The sequence below is a fragment of the Spea bombifrons genome, chromosome 7, assembly GCF_027358695.1.
Source record: "Spea bombifrons isolate aSpeBom1 chromosome 7, aSpeBom1.2.pri, whole genome shotgun sequence".
NCBI lineage: Eukaryota > Metazoa > Chordata > Amphibia > Anura > Pelobatidae > Spea > Spea bombifrons.
Window position 1 is genome coordinate 959,839 of NC_071093.1, and position 21,216 is coordinate 981,054.

The window sequence follows — 21,216 nt, forward strand, 5'->3', positions numbered from 1 at the left end:
GAGCCGGTATTTTGGAGATCGCAGATATTATAAACAATCCGGGGGGGGGGCTGTCAAATGTTGCCCCCCTGTCACCACTTTCCAGCCCCAGCGCAATATGGTTAAGAGGGAGGGAGCGAGTGTGTATGTGTGTAAGTCTATTGTGTTACAATGAGTGTTTGGATGTTAGTGTGTGGTGATGGAGTGAGTGTTTATGTGTAAGTGTGGTGATGGAGTGAGTGTGTGTAAGTGTGGTGATGGAGTGAGTGTGTAAGTGTAAGTGTGTGGTGATGGAGTGAGTGTGCGTTACTGTATGGTGGTAAAGTGTTTGGTGTTAGCGTGTGTGAGAGTAACTGTATGCTGTTAGCGTGTTTTGTTACTGTACAGTGTTAGAGTGAGTGTCAGTGTATGGTGTTAGCATGTGTGAGTTTGTGTTGCTATATGATGTGAGTGTGAGTGTGCGTGTTAGTATTCGCTTTCAGCATGTGTGTTCAGTGATGTGAGGAAGAGATGGCGGGATGGTTTGTATGTACATGTAAGCTTGGAGTGAGTTTGCGTGTTAATATGTGACGGTGTTTTAGTTATTTTGCTATGAGAGGCAGCACCTCGTTTAACTGAGGGGGGCATTTATTAGAAGAATAATGGGGTTTATTTACCCCGTTTAATTTATAAAGCCGTTCCCTGCTGTTTCTATACACATTATCGGGGCTTTTAGGGCCGTAGAACCCTGCGATCCCCTCATACCCAGCAAACATTCTCACCTCCTAGAAAAGAGGGGCATCGGGGGGAGGGGCATCAGGGGAGGGAGAGAGGGGGGCATCGGGGAGGAGAGAGGGGGGCATCGGGGAGGGAGAGAGGGGCATCAGGGGAGGAAACACGGCATCGGGAGCGAAGAAGGGGGCAGGAGTTTGGTGCCCAGAGAGGGACTGGCCAAATTCAACAGGGACACCTGGCAGGTTTATAGGGAATGAAAAGCCGGTCTGCTCCCGGCCGGCGACGCGTGAAGTGGCAGAATGCGAGTTGCCACTCAGCAAGTCCTCCAGCTGCTCTATTAAGGTGATTGGAACACGTGAGATGAAGCGGGGTCCGTGTTACTGCGGACTGCGTGACGGACGGACATAACTAATAATTCTGTGAACAGGCGATCGATGTTCCAGAGAGTAACGCGGCTCCGACCTGCGCCTGGAGTAAGGACATCGCACGGCAATAACAATGTTTGTATGTATGTCGTGTTACTCGGTCACGTATGTTCTGGAAGAGCTTCTTATCATTTCTAGAGCAATGCTGCATAAATGAAACATACAATAAAACGCCGAGCTGTAAAGATTGGAAGCTGGCTGATTATTGTGGGATTTGGGGCAGGGGTTGCATTCGGCGGCGGGGGAAGGGTCGACCCCAATATCTATTAAAGAAATGTCTGCCAGATCTGCACAGTCCGAGGGGTACCGGAGTCAGCGCGGGCAGCAGGCGAGGATGAGGACAGGGCTGCATGGAATGAAGATTCCACCGCCTACAAAATCAGGACCTTTACACTGAATTCCCGTTGTATGGGTCAACAGAGACCCCCCCACCCCCCCACCCATTAGACCAATATGGCCCCGGGGCAAGGGGTGCGGATCTGCCGGGGTCAGCTAGGAATCTGTATTTATTTCCCTTGCTGTAGGTCAGCAGGTACAGGGTTAAAGGCGTAAATGTATACATTCCTTGGGATGATGGAGGAACCATATAGAGTTCTCTAAGTCCAGGGCAATCTCTTTTATTACCCCTCCGAATCCCTCCGAGGGGTAAAGGTTAATGTCGATAGTAATATTATCTTTAGGGGCCGATGACGCTCTCATTATCTGTCGGGCGCAGAGCGGGTTTTGTGGCTGTTTTGTTTATCTCTATGAAGATATACGTTAGGGATGTAAAGGGACTTCATTATTTTAAGATAAGTGGTCCTTACGTGGCGCATGCACAGGATCCGTTGTTGTTCACCGCGGGGTCCCAGAGAGGGTCTGCCCAAACTAAACAAGGACACAGATGGTAAGGGGGTCCCATTCTTGAGATTTACCCATTAATTGGCTCATAATCTAAGGGGATTATGGATGAACCCCCAAATCATGGGCTCTAGGATGCCCCAACTCGTGGTTCCTGATGGTCTAACCATTAACCCTTGCTTAAATTTATTGCACCCCTAATCCTGAGCCAGGGGTTAGTAAGGGCCGGAGACCATGCCATACGAGTCCGTATACGTCGGCCAGGATCTGCCCCGCGTCGGTGGCTTTACCCGATAACAAGCTTAGTATTGACGCCAACACATCACTTGCCCCTGGAGCACCGAGTGTATGGTGAGTGTGTGGTGAGTGTATGGTGAGTGTATGGTGAGTGTATGGTGAGTGTGTGGTGAGTGTGTGGTGAGTGTGTGGTGAGTGTATGGTGTGTCCACGCGCAGCAGTTTAGAGCCCCCCTCCTGTGCCAAGCTCTTGGAGATCTTGGCGTAGAGGGGTAGGTACAGGATTTGGGTAAAATAACCCCTTAAGGACAATGGGCGGTCCCTAAACCCATTGAAAACAATGCATTTGGAGTCTGTACATGTACGGGCTTTGTCATTAAGGGGTTAAACCCGGTGAAACTCATGGACTCTGCTACAACAATAATAATATAATAACCGGCATCGCTATCATCGCCGTGTAAATGACCGGTTATTGTGTGTTATTTGAGCGCATGCACTGATACCGGAGGACTCCTATCTGCGGGGAGTTATAAAAAGCGACTCGGGTGAACTTCCCAACCCGCAGCCTTACACTTATCCTGTCACTCACCTGAGTACCCACTCTGCCCGGAGAGCAGATCAGGGTTAATCCTCTGTTTGTTAAACTTTCTTTTGCCCTTGAACTGCGTGCAGGGGGCAGAATCCGCTGCGTGTGTCTTTAACAACTTCTTCCTGCCCCTATGCAATAAACGGGGGGGGGATAAGGAACGTTTTGTTGCCTCTTCCTTAACCCCTTGGTTTAGTCTGAGGATGTATTAATTACAACAACTTAAATAATCAAGTGCCCGCCTTTAGTGTCCACTTACTGACTTCACAACATATTAAACATTTCTTTAAACATTATGTACTCTGTGACATCATGAGTTGTCATGTGACATAAGCGTCATGATGTTTGACACTAATGGTGGTGGAAATGGGATTATTTCTGGTGGGGTTTACCTAGGGGCAGAAAGTCCTTCCACTTCTAGCCTACAGGACCTCCAATGGCACTTGTAAGTGTGGGGGACAAACGTGGCCCTGAGAAGCTGTTTGAGGGAATAGATGGCACTGGCAAACGTTTTGATAAAGATGGCACTGGGAAGTTATTTGGGGCCAAAGACATCCCGACTCACGAGAACTCACTTCACAAATGGCAGAGGATGGTGAGTGGATGCCACGGATAAATAAATATATAAAAGTAAATAATGCAGTAACCGACGAGTTCGCGCGGCAGATACCACGGCCTGTGGGCTGCAGCCACCGCATGCTGCATGAACTGCATCGCCCGTCATGGAAAGGCTTCCTGCGGGGTTCCATTCCTGACACGCATTTCAGCGACTCTCTCCGCTCCTTTAATAGCGCAGATAAATGAAGTGTGGCCCTTGGCACGCAGAGAGCCGCCGTATCAGCAGCGAGATTACAGACTCAGGATTACCGCTCTAAAGACGTGGATTCCGTGGCTGACGGGGGGGGTTATAGAGTCTCACGGGGCCGATGGAGTCAAATCACAGGAATTATCCCTTTTTGTGGCATTCCTTTGTTTCATGTGATTATTGCTTAAAACTTGAAACATTTTAATGAAAATAAATCCCCGCGCGGGAGCCACGTTCACGAGTGTCACGAATCAGTGAGGAATCCCCTGTTGTGTTTCTCCCGTCTCGCTTTTCGCCACCGAGGGTTCCCGACGCGTTTGGATTTGGTCGGCCGCCCCGGGTTTCCCGCTCTTTTAATATTCCTGTTTGATCGCTGAGCGCGCTTTCCTCTGTTTAATGCATTTGAGTGTTTCGTGGCTCCTCGGCCGTCCTGCGCTGGGATTTAATCGTCACTTCGTGGAGCGCGTTTCACATTCTCTCGCTTTCCATCGGTTGGTCAGGAGATCCGGATTTACCGCCGCGAGGAATACCTTTCTTTCTTCAGTCGTTTCTGGAAAGAATATTATTGCAAACGTTACTGAAATGTGGAAATAAAAGACAATTTCTAACGAATCCCGAAATGACGCATTCTGACCTCATTTTACAGAATTCTCTATAAATAAAGAAATCGTGAAGCCAGCTGTTTGCCGTCGGGTGTTTTGCCTCCTCGGACCCCTTCTTCTCTCCTGTGAGTTTTGGATTCAGCCCGGTGAATCCCGGTTTGTGAGACGCGGACAGCTGGGGGAAGCTGGTGGGTGAGACGCGTTCCCGTATTTTAAAAATGTCCTGATCGGAAGCCATCGCTAAAGGGGTAGATTTAGGGAGAGAACATGCAGGGTTGAGCCTAGGGTTAGTGGCCCCTGAGCTCAGTATTTCTTCCTGCCCCCCATAAACACATACAGACTCGCTGCAGTGCCATACACTCACACGCACACTCTCTCTTACCGTCTGTCTCCCAGCGACCACTAACAGTAGGCTCTCCTCTGACATCATACGGTGACGCGCACACCCACGCTAACACCATACACTTACACACGCTAATGTTACATGACCCCGCAGTAAAAGCGATGCTGCTCACACACGTGCGAGCAACCGGAAAAAAGCTTCACGTGAGTTAGATGGGAGAGAAAACAATAGAGAGTACGTATGTTAGCGGTAGAATGTATGTACAAGTGTTTGTGTGTGAGCATGAATGTGTATATGTAAGTGTGTGTGAGCATGAATGTGTATATGTAAGTGTGTGTGAGCATGGATGTGTATATGTAAGTGTGTGTGAGCATGGATGTGTGTATGTAAGTGTGTGTGAGCATGGATGTGTATATGTAAGTGTGTGTGAGCATGGATGTGTGTATGTAAGTGTGTGTGAGCATGGATGTGTATATGTAAGTGTGTGTGAGCATGGATGTGTATATGTAAGTGTGTGTGAGCACGAATGTGTATGTGTAAGTGTGTGTGAGCATGGATGTGTATATGTAAGTGTGTGTGAGCATGGATGTATATATGTAAGTGTGTGTGAGCATGGATGTGTATGTGTAAGTGTGTGTGAGCATGGATGTGTATATGTATGTGTGTGTGAGCATGAATGTGTATCTGTATGTGTGTGTGAGCATGGATGTGTATATGTAAGTGTGTGTGAGCATGAATGTGTATATGTAAGTGTGTGTGAGCATGGATGTGTATGTGTAAGTGTGTGTGAGCATGAATGTGTATATGTATGTGTGTGTGAGCATGAATGTGTATATGTAAGTGTGTGTGAGCATGGATGTGTATGTGTAAGTGTGTGTGAGCATGAATGTGTATATGTAAGTGTGTGTGAGCATGAATGTGTATATGTAAGTGTGTGTGAGCATGGATGTGTATGTGTAAGTGTGTGTGAGCATGAATGTGTATATGTAAGTGTGTGTGAGCATGAATGTGTATGTGTAAGTGTGTGTGAGCATGGATGTGTATATGTAAGTGTGTGTGAGCATGGATGTGTATGTGTAAGAGGGAGCATGTGTTTCTTAAATGTGTCTTAGTATGTGTATATATAGAGTTACTCTGACACTATACACGCACACATACTCTCCCGCTTCCAGTGCAGCTCATTCAGCTCCCCCCCCCCGGAAGTCGTGCAGAGCCCTTTCTTCACTTCACTTCTGCACGAGCTGCTATGGGACCTTGTTGGGCTCCTTCCCTACTGGGGCACCTGGGCACCGCGCACTCACCCTAGAGTGTCCCCGGGGACCAGCATCCCCTCAGTAACAGGCGCCCTCTCTGGTAGGAAGTGGAATTGCAATCTGCTGCTTTTTCCGTTTTATTTGCCCGGCCAGCGGCTTATACTGCGCACGAAACTCACGAGAAGGGTTAATATACAGAATTTCAAACAAGTACCCCTCTCGGCTGCGTTCTGTTACCCCGTCGCCATGACACTGGATATCTGCCAGATTGATCAAAGTCCAACCTTTCGATATCTCGTTACTGTATCAGCGCGTGATGTAGCGAAGTGCCGTCTATAGAAACAGTAATGTCAGGAAATATACCGAACCTGTGAGACACGTGGCATTTCGGGATTAACCCACTGGGTGCCACGCGGTTCATTAATAAAATCTGTGGAATTTCCTCTACGATCTTGTGTTCCGCATATATGATAAGATATTTATATCGTGGATAATCTGCGCCCTTTGCTGATACCGGCGCCCTTACATGCAACTGGAGGAATCCAGAAGGGGCAAATACATGGAGCCCCTGTGCGATTCGTCTCCCAGGCTGGGCCCAGCTCTTACCTCACTCCCAGTAATGGGAGTGAGGTGTGATGTGGGGCTATAGGTGTGATGGGAGTGAGTTGTGATGTGTGATAGGTGTGATAGTGAGCGAGTGTAATGGGAGTGAGGTGTGATGTGGGGCTATAGGTGTGATGGGAGTGAGTTGTGATGTGTGATAGGTGTGATAGTGAGCGAGTGTAATGGGAGTGAGGTGTGATGTGGGGTTATAGGTGTCATGTGAATGAGTTGTGATTGATAGGTGTGATGGTGAGAACTATATCAGGTAGGTTTATGGGAGTGAGTTGTGATGTGTGATAGGTGTGATAGTGAGGAATTGTAATGGGAGTGAGGTGTGATAGGTGTGATGGGAGTGAGCGAGTGTAATGGGAGTGAGGTTTGATAGGTGTGATAGTGAGCGAGTGCAATGGGAGTGAGGTGTGATAGGTGTGATGGGAGTGAGCGAGTGTAATGGGAGTGAGGTGTGATGTGGGGTTATAGGTGTCATGTGAATGAGTTGTGATTGATAGGTGTGATGGTGAGAACTATATCAGGTAGGTTTATGGGAGTGAGTTGTGATGTGTGATAGGTGTGATAGTGAGGAAGTGTAATGGGAGTGAGGTGTGATAGGTGTGATGGGAGTGAGCGAGTGTAATGGGAGTGAGGTGTGATGTGGGGCAGGTTTATGTCCCCGATTTGTTCCTTGCGGGGGCAGTCCGGGGTTTCATGCGGTTTATCCCAAGAAGCCTCATCGCCCAAAAGCCCCGATGGATTCCTGTCAATGTTTGATGAGATCGAGTCTCTGACACGAAAACTTTTTACTGCCTCTCGCTTTCTGGTCAAGGTTAGAATTTCCTTATCTTATCCGCCGCTCGGAGTCTTTATTGCGCAGATAACGCGGCGTCCATAAAATTCCTCCACAAGTGGCTGACTTTACGTTATTCTGCGCGGGGGGCGATCGGCGGTCCCTGCCGGAGTCACAAACTACAAACCTCTGACAAACCCGAAGGAATCCCGCGGGGAGCGGAGCGACAAAAACGAGACAAAAACCTTCCGTTCATCCCGAAGGCGATCCTCGCGCCGCTTTCCATGGAAACGAAATCATTTGGGGGAAAAACTATAATAAAATCACGTGAAACGGGGTCATTTTTGGGTTCTGATTAGGAGTCAGGTGGTATTTTTGCCCCATCCCCACGGAGCAGCTGAATTAGGGGGCAAATAGGTAAAAGGGGGTCTTTCACTTCCTTGAAGCAGGCAGGACTCTCTAAAGACGGTGTAAGGTAAACCCACCTTTTTGCATGCAGGGCATCTCCCGTTCACAGTTTACAAAGTGATACATTGTTACCAAACAAGCAGCCAATAAGGAATAAGAGCGCTGGTGCATGATGGGAAAAGTCTGAATGATCGCACATTCAACTAGCGATTGGGATTATTAATATTTTAGGATTTATTGTTTTATATAGCGCCATCATATTCCGTAGCGCTGTACAACTTAATGGGGAGGAATAATCATGCAAATGTTCCAGAGAGTCAGGGAAGTTAATACGGCTGGGGGGGGGTAAATACAAATATATTGCTTAGCGACAGATCCACTAATAACGATTGTTACTTAACGAGGCGTCATTAACAAGAACTGATTGTTTTGGGTAGAATTTCCGCTGATTGGGATAATTTGTTTATTTTATCCTAAATAACATTAACTTCCCTCATTAATAATTAAATGCTATTTAGATAACGTTATTGGTGATAATAGGCGCTGACCGGCGATTCGTTATCTCTCCCCGATACGTAAAAAGCATCCAGAGCGCTGAGCATCATCTCCGGGGACGCGAAGGCCGGATGGGACCCGAGGTGGATTTCCACCTGCGGGGGGAGGGGGACCAGGCTGGGTTGGGGGTCTCTAAAGCACCCCAGGGGGTGTCTGATCAGCAGGGGGATATGTCACACTGTGTCCTTTGGCTTAATCCACGGAAAAGAGACCAAATCAGGAATGTCGGTCCCCATCCGGCCCCTGGCGGCCCCCATCTAGTCGCCGTTTCTCCTGCTGTAAAGAGTCAAACCTTAATCAGTCGTTGGTCTCGTCTTAGATTCAGGAGCCGTATGTCTATCCCATGCATGTTTAATCCCCTCACTGTATTACCCTCTACCACTTCTGCTGGGAGGCTGTTCCACCTATATACCACCCTCCCTATATTAAGGAGCCGTATGTCTATCCCATGCGTGTTTAATTCCCTCACTGTATTGGCTTCTCCTGCGCCTAAATGGGGGGCATAAATATAGTGGTTGGGGGAGGGGGTGGTATGAAATATGATTTGGTATGATGATGGTCACTTACACGTTCACAACATACACACACACTCTAACACCAACACCATACATACACACTATAACACCGCACATACACACATACATACATACACACTCTAACACCTTACATACCTACACACTATAACACCAACACCATACATACACACTATAACACCGCACATACATACACACATACACACTCTAACACCGCACATACACACATACATACATACACACTCTAACACCTTACATACCTACACACTATAACACCAACACCATACATACATACATACACAATATAACACCGCACATACACACATACACACTCTAACACCAACACCATACATACACACTTACATTGGATCAAGTTAGTGAATTCCTGAGTAGATTGTTTGAGAGTTTTTATTTATTATTACTATTATTGTTATTATTTATTAGTAGTAGCATTTATTATTGTTATTATTATCATTTTTATTTATTATTATTATTTATTAGTAGTAGTATTTATTGTTATTGTTTTTATTTTATTATTTATTATTATTGTTATTATTATATTTTTACGGTCCCCTCATCCTAATTTTTTTGTTTGCTTTATCTTTCTGACCCAAATTCTGTGATTCCTCTCATACCCCCCCCCCGAATCCATTAGAATTCCGCTCAGGAAGCCGGCACCTGCGAATTATCTCCGGAATCTTCCGTTTTTACCAATCGGCTGCTAAATGATTGCCGTGCGCCTTGGGAGCGGTCGGCGCGTCGCTGGAGCCAAGACACCTGCTTTCTCTCCTAAAATACTCGCTGAGACATCACGGACCCCGCGCCGGCATCACGGACCCCGAGCCGGCATCACGGACCCCCCGCCGGCATCACGGACCCCCCGCCGGCATCACGGACCCCGCGCCGACATCACGGACCCCACGCCGGCATCACGGACCCCGCGCCGGCATCACGGACCCCGCGCCGGCATCACGTACCCCGCGGAGGCATCACGTACCCCGCGGAGGCATCACGGACCCCGCGCCGGCATCACGGACCCCGCGGAGGCATCACGGACCCCGCGCCGGCATCACGGACCCCGAGCCGGCATCACGGACCCCCCGCCGGCATCACGGACCCCCCGCCGGCATCACGGACCCCGCGCCGACATCACGGACCCCGCGCCGGCATCACGGACCCCGCGCCGGCATCACGGACCCCGCGCCGGCATCACGGACCCCGCGCCGGCATCACGTACCCCGCGGAGGCATCACGTACCCCGCGGAGGCATCACGGACCCCGCGCCGGCATCACGGACCCCGCGGAGGCATCACGGACCCCGCGCCGGCATCACGGATCATTATCCTCATCCGGAGAGACGGCAATTCCTGGGGTAACAGCGAGATTTTACCCCAAAATAAGAGGAAAAGTTGAATCTTATCCCCGCATTAAAATCCCGGTTTATCCCTGGAGGGGAGGAATTACCCCAGAAATTTGCCGGCAGATCGGCCCCATTCGGCCCGTCTACAGTCTGTAAAGATTCAAACTTTAATCAGTCCTCCTCCCCCCATGGTTTTTCTCTCTCGCCCCCTCTCTCCCTCCCTCTCTCTCTCCCTCTCTCTCTCCCTCCCTCTCTCTCTCCCTCTCTTGCACCCTCTCTCTCCCTCCTATCTCACCCTCTCTCTCCCTTTCCTCTCTCTTTCTCTCTCCCTCCCCATCTCCCTCTCTCCCTCCCCATCTCCCTCTCTCCCTTTCCTGTCCCTCCCCCTCTCTCTCCCTCTCCCTCTCCCTCACCCTCTCTCTCCCTCTCCCTCACCCTCTCTCTCCCTCCCTCACCCTTTCCTCTCTCTCCTCTCTATACATTTTAATATAATTTCCACATCTGGGCCAAACCTTTGGGAAAGGCGGCTGTTTACGGGGCTGAAAAACTCTCTAAATAACGCTAAATAAAGTAATAGAAGCGGGGAGGAAATAATATGGAATTTGGACAAAAACAAAGGATTCTTTATACGTCTCGCAGTCTGTAAATTATATAAAATTGTTTAAATCGTGATTTTTGTTTTAGCAGAAAGTTCTGCCTTTTAAATCGAATTCACAGATAATTAATTATTTAGTTCACGCATGTGGTGAGGGTTGTTAATGCATGGGTTGGATTACCGGCAGAGGCGGTAGGGATTAATGTAGTTGGGGGGGTTCCTGATTATGTGGATAACGCGGGAGCCGCTCGCTTGTAATTAATTATTTGCACATTAAAGCCGTTATCGCTAAAAAAGGAAGCCGACGTCCGGATTAAACGCGTTACGGGGTTCAGGCGGCAGCCGCCCCGTCGGACGAATCGGAACGTTGGGTTTTGGCGCCTCCTGCTGGATCTCCGGCGACTTCCCGGCAGGGATTTAAATCGACATTAATTGTTAGAATTCAGGGAAAAATCTTGGTGACCAAATGCGGGCGACGAGAAATTCATTAATTCAGAGAGAAAAGGGAAAAAAATGAATGATTTTTAAGGTTTTATCCCAAAAAGTGTTGGGGGATTTAACCGGATCCATAAATCCCTAACTCTACAGACAGAGTAACGCGCGGCACACGAGAGGGAACTCAGACCCAGGACTTCTTCCCATCTGGAACACGATTGGCTGAAATGGGTCAGATATTATGTAAGAAAGCATTTCTTCACTGCAAGGGCAGTAGAGAAGTGGAACGGCCTCCCAGCAGAAGTGGTAGAGGGTAATACAGTGATGGGATTAAACATGCATGGGATAGACATACGGCTCCTGAATCTAAGACGAGACCAACGACTGATTAAGGTTTGATTCTTTACAGCAGGAGAAACGGGCGACTAGACGGGGGCCGCCGGGGGCCAGATGGGTCTTTTCCGTATAAATCGCTAATTCTCTTGTCACAGGTTTATAGCGACCGCCGCCAACTCACTAAGTAGCCATAGCGGCAAACTATCCCGAACGAGGCCTGCGTACTTCGTTGCTTTAAATGTCAATTTATTTCCTTGAGAATAGGAGCGGCGGCCATTTTCTGATTCCGCTATCAGCGCAGCGCCGAGTACTTCAGCCATCAGCGGCCAAATCCAGATTAATGGCCGCTCCGCGCTGATTGAGTTTCCCGGATTCGCGCGACCTTTCGGGGGCGACATTGAGTGTCACTCGCAGGAAAGTCAAAGACCGAGGGAGTCCGCGCGGGGAGCGGCTGACAGGAAACTTTGTTTCCGATCTGAATGTAAAATGTAATGGCGCTGATTCCAAACGTGCCGAGCAAATGCCGGAACGTTCCGCAGAGTCAGCATTTGTGAGCTCATTGAAATCGCAGCGCCATAAAGCAGGGAGCCGAGGGGGGGGGACGGACACATTAACCCCTCGGTCACCAGAATTTAAAGAAGGGCCGCTGAAAAGGTTCAGGGTTATCCTTGAAGAAACCTTAACAGAAAAAGAAAAAGATAAATCGCCGATTCTACCTTACAGAAAGGGTAGTGGATACACGGAACAGAATTCCAGCAGATGTAGTTAAGGGCAGATGCTGCGGGTGCACGGCCCCCGAAGGGCCGGTAACCAACTTCCCCAGCAGGGTCGCGTAACCCGGGGCGGCTCGGACACAGAGTTTGGGTCTCAGTGAAGACGGCTGAGTGTGAGGAAAGGGGAGAGAGAGCGAGTAAACGCACGGTGTGAGAGTGAGTGAGTGAGTGTTTGTGAGTGTATGGTGTTAGCATGTGTGTTTGTATATGATGTCAGCGTGAGTGTGTGTGATGTAAGCATGAGTGAGTGATGTTTGTTAGTGTGAGTATGTGATATTAGTGTGAGCGTACGATGTTCATACAGATAACCGAAAGCTTCCCTGGAATCCCGATCCGCCGCCGGGCCGCCGCTTTCCCGGACGGTCTCGTAGTTTCTGCCCCGTCCCGGTGTCTCTCCGGGGTCGTTTTTGCCCCTCGCGCTCCGTTTATCAGCCGCTCGGGACTCTGGTTTGCTTTTGCTTGCGCGGCATAAAGTGAAGCCATAAATAAGCCAATCCCGGATATCACTCATTAGCACGAGCGCCACGGAGGTGCCTCGTTCATTATCCGGCCCAACGGCATTAACAGACGTCACGCCGTATCGGTGATAGATCGCTTCAATCAGGGGAATGGGCGCCGAGCGCAGACTCCCAGCAGAGATGGGGTTATTAAGTGCGTATTTTTCATGTCGCACGTCTGTTCGCTCTCTGAGAGTCCTTCAACTCCTGCGACGTCACACGAGTCCCTCGCTCGTTTAGAAATATTGTTTAAAACAAAACAACGGGAAGGCCACGGGTCAGTGACATCATATCCAATGTGCATGGCATATCCGTGACATCACGCATCCCTTATTACATCGGACAAGAGCGTTGTGAACCTGTCGGCAGATCGGCCCCCGCCAGCCCCTGTCTAGTCACCCGTTTCTCCTGTCGTTGGTCTCGTCTTAGATTCAGGAGCCGTACGTCTATCCCATGATGAAATGTTAGAACAAGAATCCATAACCTAAAAGGAGGGTCAGAGGCTGAGATGGAATGGAAGGAAGATGTACTGGGAGGGTGGTGGATAAGTGGAACAGCCTCCCAGCAGAGGTGGTAGAGGGTAATACAGTGAGGGGTATTAAACATGCATGGGATAGACCTACGGCTCCTGAATCTAAGACGAGACCAACGACTGATTAAGGTTTGGGTCGTTACAGCAGGATAGATGGGGGCCGCCGGGGGCCGATCTGCCGGCAGGTTCTGGTTAAAGGCGCTGCGTGGATGCGGCTGACGTTCTGGCGTCGGATTATTTCCTGATTTTAAAGAAAAGGATGATAAGATTTCGGTCGGCGGCGCTTTATCCGTAAAACCCAAAGAAGGTTCCGGGACTTCGAGGGCGAAAATCCCATCGGACTCTGAAAGCGGGCGATAAATTATCGGCTCGCGGAATAAACGCCCAGGAGCTCAATTTATTTTAATGTCGTCTGCCGCCGCGCATGTACAGAAAATTACAATATCGTCCATTTCCACGCAAGTGACCGTCTGTCTCGAGTTACAACAAACCTCAGAGATCGCAGCCCCCCCCGGATTAATTACCCCCCCAGATTAATTACCCCCCCGAACACGAAGAATTTCACAAAGATGAACCCGGCGCAGAGACGATGAATTCACGGCGGTGATGAACGAGGATTCACTGCCAGGACTGCTGAATGGGGCTGGGGGAAGCTGCCCCCTACTGTCTGCGGGGGGGCATCGCACCCACCGGAGCCAAGCTTTCCGAGATAATCAGCCGGATCCATTCTGATCAATTAACAAATTGCCAATCGTCTACCCGGCGCTGCGCATGTCTACTAATATCTCAAATAAAAAAAAATGATAATAAATTGAATTATTCCTTTAATGTAAGGTGTTGTACAGCGCTGCGGAATATGATGGCGCGATATAAATCAATAAATAATAATCACAGCGCATGCTGCGGGGCTTTGCTTTCTCAGATTAATAATACGGAGATTATCGAGAACCCAGAAGGAAATAATAAGCGGCGTCCTGGTGCCTGGGCAGCGAAGGGTTAACGCACTGCGGTCCCCGGCCGGCGACTGAACGTGGCCGCCGGCCAGAAACTCACTCAACTAATTTCCCTAATCTGTCCGGCGCGCTCAGCGCCCCCCGCGGATCGATGGCTCCGCTTCCGGGGAGATTTATCAGAGGAGAAGCTGCCATCGATTCTCCGTAGAGATTGAAAGATCGCCCGTCGCCCTCGATAAACTCCGCGAGACGCCCGCCGCCCCCGATAAACTCCGCGAGACGCCCGCCGCCCTCGATAAACTCCGCGAGACGCCCGCCGCCCTCAATAACCTCCGCGAGACGCCCTCGATAAACTCCGCGAGACGCCCTCGATAAACTCCGCGAGACGCCCGCCGCCCTCGATAAACTCCGCGAGACGCCCGCCGCCCAGCCGCCTCCCTGTAACTCGGGATAAATTATATTCGATTCTCCAGATTCCCCCCCGATTCCCGCCGCGGGAACGATTCGCTCGATAACTCGATGGCAACGAGAACGGCTCTCGCTACAGAATATCGGGGGTTATCGAGGGAAACGTAACGGATACAAAGTCCTCGTTATTTTATGGGATGAACAAAAACCCAATCAGAGAGCGTTTTAAAGCATTTAACCCCTTGCGTGCTGCAGGAAACCCTGAACCGCTAATGGCCGGATCCAGATACCCCTCCGGGTTTTGGTTCTCTGCACGGTATATGAAGGCGACATTCCCCCTCGGCCTAATTGCGCTAACCGGAAATGCATCGCATAATTAACCCTTCTCTGCCATGGGGGGGGTCCCAACTTCCAAGGAGACGTTCATCACAACAGGGGAGGAATCCTGAGTCAGTATTTTACCTCTAACGGGGTAAAATGAGAGGGGGGGGTAATAATAACGGGGTAAAATGAGACGGGGGGGTAATAATAACGGGGCGAGTAACATTTTCTTGATTTTCTATCCTCCATGATTGGGATATTGTTTCCTCGCCCGGCTTCTAGTAATTATGTAGCGGCCGCCAAGTGCCGTCTCTTCTACATCGAGCAGAATTTCAGGCCAATAATTAATAAAAATGTTCATTCTGTGCCAGGAGTTACAGATTTTGGAAGCAGACAAAATACATGAAGGACGCCAAGTTCTCCCGGCTGTATAATACCGGGGAGGAATAAATAACATCATTCCTTCCCCGACAAGGTTTCCCACCCTCGCCCTGCAAGCGAATTCCAAACCTTTACCGCCCTCTCTGCCCGAATATTTTTTGGGCTCCAGAGAACCCATTGTGGGTAAAACCATCCCAATTAACTTGCACTATGCGACAATTTACTTTTTTTGTCTATTAACGTGCACTTAGTACTTTTCATCCCCAAAACCTTCTTGGCTTTAGCCTCGGGAAAGGAATTAACAGATAAACGTAAAGACAGAAAACATCAGGACTGCGCGTTTCCATCCCGAGGCGGTCGTCCTCCTTACCTGCTGGTGATAATTTTCACGGACGGTGCAGCTCATGTGGAATCTCATCCCTTCTTAATCTAAGAGTTAACCCCGCGCTCTAACACACAGCGCACTCTAACACACACAGCGCACTCACAAGCGGCACTCCAGCCCCCGCTAACTCCGCGCATACACACAGCTTTATAGCGCATGCATTCGATACCAATTTAGCAGAACACACCGATCACAACGCATTCCCGGGATCACCTTTACACGAGGCGCACGCTCTTCAGATACAGCCCCGTATACGGTGACCGTCAGACCCCCGCGGTTAAAGCCCCCGCAGCCACGGCATTCATTTCAAGAACTGCACCGTCACACTTGAATACCTCATTTATTAAATTATCAGGCCCCCCCCCCCGGCTCTGATGGGAGAAACTCCTAAATAACGTCCTTTCCGAAAGTCACTAAATTAGAGAGCCGGAGTAACCCCAAAAACAACAGCGGGGGCAGCGCAGGAGGCACTTGAGTAAACGTCTGCAATTCTTTGATAAAAGCAAAAACTGAATATTTGGAAGCTGAAGCTGAGAACGGAGTCCGATTCCCCAAACCCTCCGCATCCACGTGATTTGAGTCCTGATAGTAGCGCTAACGGCACCTCTGCAGTCCTCACAGGGTTAAGGACTAATATTACCTTTCATACATTGCATAGCATACGGGGCGAGCGCCCGCTCTCTATATCTCAGGCTAAAGACCAGAGTTCATACGGGAAAGACCGGAGGCAGCGGATCCATCGGCGGCGGCCAGAAATATCATCTATCGCGGTTTATGGAATAATATCGCAAGAAAGAAAAAAAAAAAAAAAAACAGAAAATGGCAAAATGGAGGAAAAAAACAAAAACAAAAAACAAAAGACTCTTTTGCTTCTTCTAGACAGAGCCGGACACCGCGGGTTATGAAGCCGACGCGCTGTTAATATAAATCAGACTTAAATTTACCAAATAATTTTGTTTTCTTCAAAATCTGGAGAAAACCCCCATTGGCTGCAGTCATTCAGAAGTGGAAATTTTAGTGCAAAACGGACGCTGGATTATTCTACAAAATAATTTCAACATCGAGGCGCCGCTGGCGGCTGGAGTCTCAGTCGTCGCTGTCGCTGCCGGATTCGCTGAGCTGCAGGTCGCTTCCTGAAAGGCAGAGGGACGGAGTCACCGAGCCGAACAAAACTCAACGAAAAGGGGAGAATACAACGAAAAACACGGGCCCCTTACCGGGATAAAAAACACAAAAAACAGAGCTGCAGATAAAGAGCATTTCTGCCACACGTTATCAGGGGAGCTTCAGGCGGACGGGGGAAGGGTTAATCACACACACCCCAGCGGCTGCCAGCACAGATAACGGATCCGTTACCGAAACCGATAAGCAGGGCTCTAAACTCAACGACATCAAACTAATAAATAAAAAAACCCATAAAAGCCCTACATTTTATAATTTATAGAACACAAGGAGACTGTAGATTGCAAGCTCCTTTGCTCAAGGCCCTCCTTAGCTTTTATATTATGTAGTGCTTGTTGTACGGATTGTACAGCGCTGCTGAATATGATGGTGCTATATTAATCCATTCATAATAAAGAGATGGTTGCGACTGTCTCTTCCATCGGGGAACGGCCTCTTTCTCCCAGCTTTCGACGGATGAACCAGAGAATAATTACATTCGGAGAACTTAAGGGGGGAAAAATCCTAAATATCGCATGTCGCATGAATCAGTGCATACACGCTTATACACGGCTGATCAGAACGGGGGTGTCACGCCGATAACACGCACACCCATCCTCCGTCACCCAATGGCTGCAGGGGTGTCGGGGGAGATTTAATGCCCGCCAAGGTAAGAGGGTTCATGTACTCACTGAGTGTGGTCATCATCTGCCCCCCGCCGTCCTGGGGCTTGGCGTGTAAGCTCTCGGAGCTGGAGGTAGAGTGATTCTGCTGGATCAGCGGCATGGACACCGACTGGGAAGACTTGCGACCTTCGTCCTCCGAGTCACTGGAGCTGTCCTCGCTGCTGGAGGACGAGGAGGAACTTTTGGATTCCGACGAGCTGTCAGAGCTGCTCATTTGGTCGATTACGCTGGCTTCGGCCATCAGCTCTATGGGGGGGGGTGACATAAAACGTGACGTTAAACCGTGACCGGCCGCAGACATGTCCTACGCGCATCACAGCAAGAGCGTGCCGGCGCTCCAGAAATAAGAGTTATCGGTGACATCATAACTTAACTCTTGGAATCCGAGCAGGCTCACTTACCCCTCTCAATGTCATCCATGGGGGACGGCGGGGACATCTTTTCCTGCGGCGAAGAGTTTTTGCCGCTTGTTGGGGTTTTATTAGCGTTCCGCATCTGCTGCTGCTGCTGCTCTAAACGGGACTGAATCTTACTGCTCCCTTCAGCCCTGCGGGGGATAAAAACATGAGATTTAATTCAAACCGGAAGAGCCAGGGCTGGATAGATCCCAGAAGCCGGTAGCCGTGGCGCCTAAAGACCAGCCATAGGAGCCGACGCTTTTGGCGCCATTACATATGGATCACGATGGAGGAATCCATTAACCCCCTAGGGTAAGAACGGCTCGCTCCGGAGTACCTGGTCTTCTTCACGCTGATATTGCTGCTCAGCTTCTCCAGCCGACATTCCCCGGTATCGTGATTCACGATCAGGATACATTCCCTTAGATACGGCCTCTTGGAGCCTTTAAATACCGTGACGGGTGCGGTGGAGCCCTGCAGACAGAAGCGCGATATACCTTCAGTTATAAAATGCCATCTATGGGCTGTGCAAACATTCAGCGGGGTAAGAAGAGGCGAGAGGTTTCAACGAACACATTTATTCTCCCAGATACCCCGAAAGGCTGTACGAACGCCCCCGGGGGGGACACAGAATTAACTCACAGACGTGGACTTGTTCGTGGACTCGGTAACATCTCTGCATGCGCCGCCTCTGGGCGACCCACTATCCGGACTCTTATATTACTCGGGATGATTCAGCGACCCCCCCTGGACTGTAAAACTCACCTCTAGGTTTGGCAGCGTGATCGTCACCTGTTCTCCTTTACCAACCTCCAGGTCCCCTTCGCAGGAGGTATCGATGGACGCCGGCTTAAAGTCATCTGCAAAAAGAAAACACTGGTTTCAAGGCCCCTATAATGTAAAGTTAAGACGGTAGCAGAGGTTTCGTGTCATCGCTTGCTGTCACCGGCAGCCGTCTGCTCACACAAAGAGGCTCATTCACTAAACCAGGAGCGGCAAGTCAGAAAATGTAACCGGAGAGGCTGCAGGGGCCCGGCTCATCCCGCATTTAGTAACACCGGCGTCTACTGGAATCGGGTTATTTTCGGGACTGTCCGTGTTTGGCTCAGCCGGGTCACCGACGAGTCCTCAAACATCACGCCAGCGGCACAAAACCCGCTGCAGGCCAAAGCCCCCCCCCCCTACACAGGGTGACTCTGAGCAAAAAAACACCCCTTAAAGACCCTGCGACGTGATGACCGCACATCAAAAATGCGTACTTGATTTAAAGCAGCGGTAAGCGCTCTTTATGACCGTAATACCAAAGGGTTTGCTGGATGTTCCCTTAAGTTTGGTGAAAATAAACCCCACCTCGTACCCCATCTTCTCTGCAGATGATCGATAAGCGAGGATTTGACTGGGCATTACGGGCACCAGGGACCACCCTCTGCAGAGAACGGCAGAGACGAGGGGGCTGTAGGAAGCAAACGTCAGTATTCAGGGAGGTGCTGTGCCCTAAATCTGCCCCCAGTGGCCCTCTCTGGGTCACCCCACATAAAAACCACAGGGACTTCCTCCAACTATAACCGGGTGAGCCCAGCCCGACAGAACCGACCGGGTTAATGCTCACGTCTTGGATTTCCTACATGTGACAGGCGAGTCGGGCCGGTGTTCCGGCCCAGCTTGTTCTGCGGCCACCTGGCACGTGACAGCCCAGCCTCCCGGGGCGGTTGTTGATGACCCCATCATAGTGTCTGTATACCAACGACCCGTACGGATCCAGCAGGAAGTGCACTGCGGTTCTCTGTGGTTGGCATGGAGCACTTCCTGCCAGCTGCTGGGCCTTGAAGTTAACACGCCGGCCTCAGACACCATCAGTAATGGGGGCACCTGGGCACGGCAGAGAGGAGCAGAAAGCATCTGTTACCCAAATAAAGCATGGGGCAGAAGAGTAAAGAGGGGGTACAGTGAGGAGAGGGGCAAATAGCATGGCTGAAATGGAAAGGGTGGGGACAGGCCAAGAGTTGGTACCGGGACCTAAACTTTCTGCTGCCCCCCATAACGGCAGAGCCCACAAGGTCAGTCACCCACCGCTCCCCGAGTCAGTGCCACGTATGGTACAGCCCACTCCTTACATCCCATGACAGTCACCCTGACTCCCCCACGATCAGCCCAGATGGTACAGTCCTCTCCTACTCCACCACATGGGAGCACCTGCCTCACCCCGACACTTTCCCCACATGGTACTGCCTGTTCCCCATACCTCCCCGTAGACCCCATATGGTACAAACAGAACCCCCCACAGTTCCTCCAGATGGTACAGTCTGTCTCCCATAATGGCCTCTCACATCGGATGGTGTGGAACCCGCTGCGCGGCTGCTTCTCGAAGCTCTCTCCGAGTTTCAGGACCCGCTCCTTGGTATCAAACAGCGAGCCTGCTGCACCATTCATCCTGCTGGCCACGGGCTAGCAGCCACCGGCTTCCTACCATCTGCTCTCCGCTAGTCTCAGGTATCCAATAGGAGCGGGCGGCTTCAGCCAGCGGGGCAGCTCATTGGCTACTGTGCGCCAATATGCCGCTGACTGGCCACGGTCCACTGACGTTCTCCATGTAGGACCCGCCCCCTGGCTGGTTGCTGGGAGGAAGCCCAGGTCGAGGGGCTCCTAGCTCCACCCCATCACTTCGTGACGCGTGGATGGGCGTGGCGAATTCGCTTGTGTTTCCCGACATGCATCCAGACCGGAAGACGGTAGTCAGTTGTTAGTGGTTGCTAAGTGACAGTCGCTCCGCTGCATCCTGGCTGGTAGGTCCCGGATAAGGGGTTATTTTCATCATCCCATGAGGTAATGGGAATCATAACGTGACAGTGATCAGAGTGGCTTAACGTCCGGGGGGAGCATCATAACCTACCCAGTGTCATACTAACACGCTTACGCACCTACTGACACGCTTACGCACCTACTGACACGCTTACGCACCTACTGACATGCTTACGCACCTACTGACGCACTTATGCATATACTGACATACTTACACACATACTAACATACTTACACACAAGTAAGGTGTTTATACACATAGTGACATACTTACACACATACTTACGCGCATAGTAACATACACAGTAACGTGTTTGTACACACACAGTAACATGCTTTAACACATACTAATGCACACACGCTCACAGTAACACACACACACACACAGAGTAATATAATTACAGCCATGCTAACATACCTACCTAAACATACACACACTACCATACTGACATACAGTATTATACTTACATCTTCACACACAGCACATATTAACACACATACTTACTTCATCATCCTACCTTTGTTATCCG

General features: G+C 50.0%; 1 protein-coding gene across 1 annotated transcript; it reads right to left on the reverse strand.

Moving 5' to 3' along the window:
* Window positions 1-16,621: 16,621 nt before the first annotated feature.
* On the reverse strand, window positions 16,622-20,416 carry EAF2 (ELL associated factor 2). The gene is made up of 6 exons (XM_053471929.1): window positions 20,215-20,416; window positions 18,653-18,747; window positions 18,225-18,361; window positions 17,891-18,036; window positions 17,496-17,735; window positions 16,622-16,775 (listed from the first exon to the last, which is right to left on the reverse strand). The coding sequence occupies exons 1-6, from the start codon at window positions 20,315-20,317 to the stop codon at window positions 16,729-16,731; spliced, it is 768 nt and encodes a 255-aa protein (XP_053327904.1). The 5' UTR covers window positions 20,318-20,416; the 3' UTR covers window positions 16,622-16,728.
* Between the last annotated feature and the right edge of the window lie 800 nt (window positions 20,417-21,216).

Excerpts from the sequence above, each read along its gene's own strand:
- EAF2 (XM_053471929.1), bottom strand. The coding sequence starts at position 20,317 with ATGAATGGTGCAGCAGGCTCGCTGTTTGATACCAAGGAGCGGGTCCTG. Across the intron at positions 17,736-17,890 it reads CATGGATGACATTGAGAGGG|AGCTGATGGCCGAAGCCAGC; the intron begins GTAAGTGAGCCT and ends CCCCCCCCATAG. Across the intron at positions 16,776-17,495 it reads GCAGATGATGACCACACTCA|GAAGCGACCTGCAGCTCAGC; the intron begins GTGAGTACATGA and ends TCTGCCTTTCAG.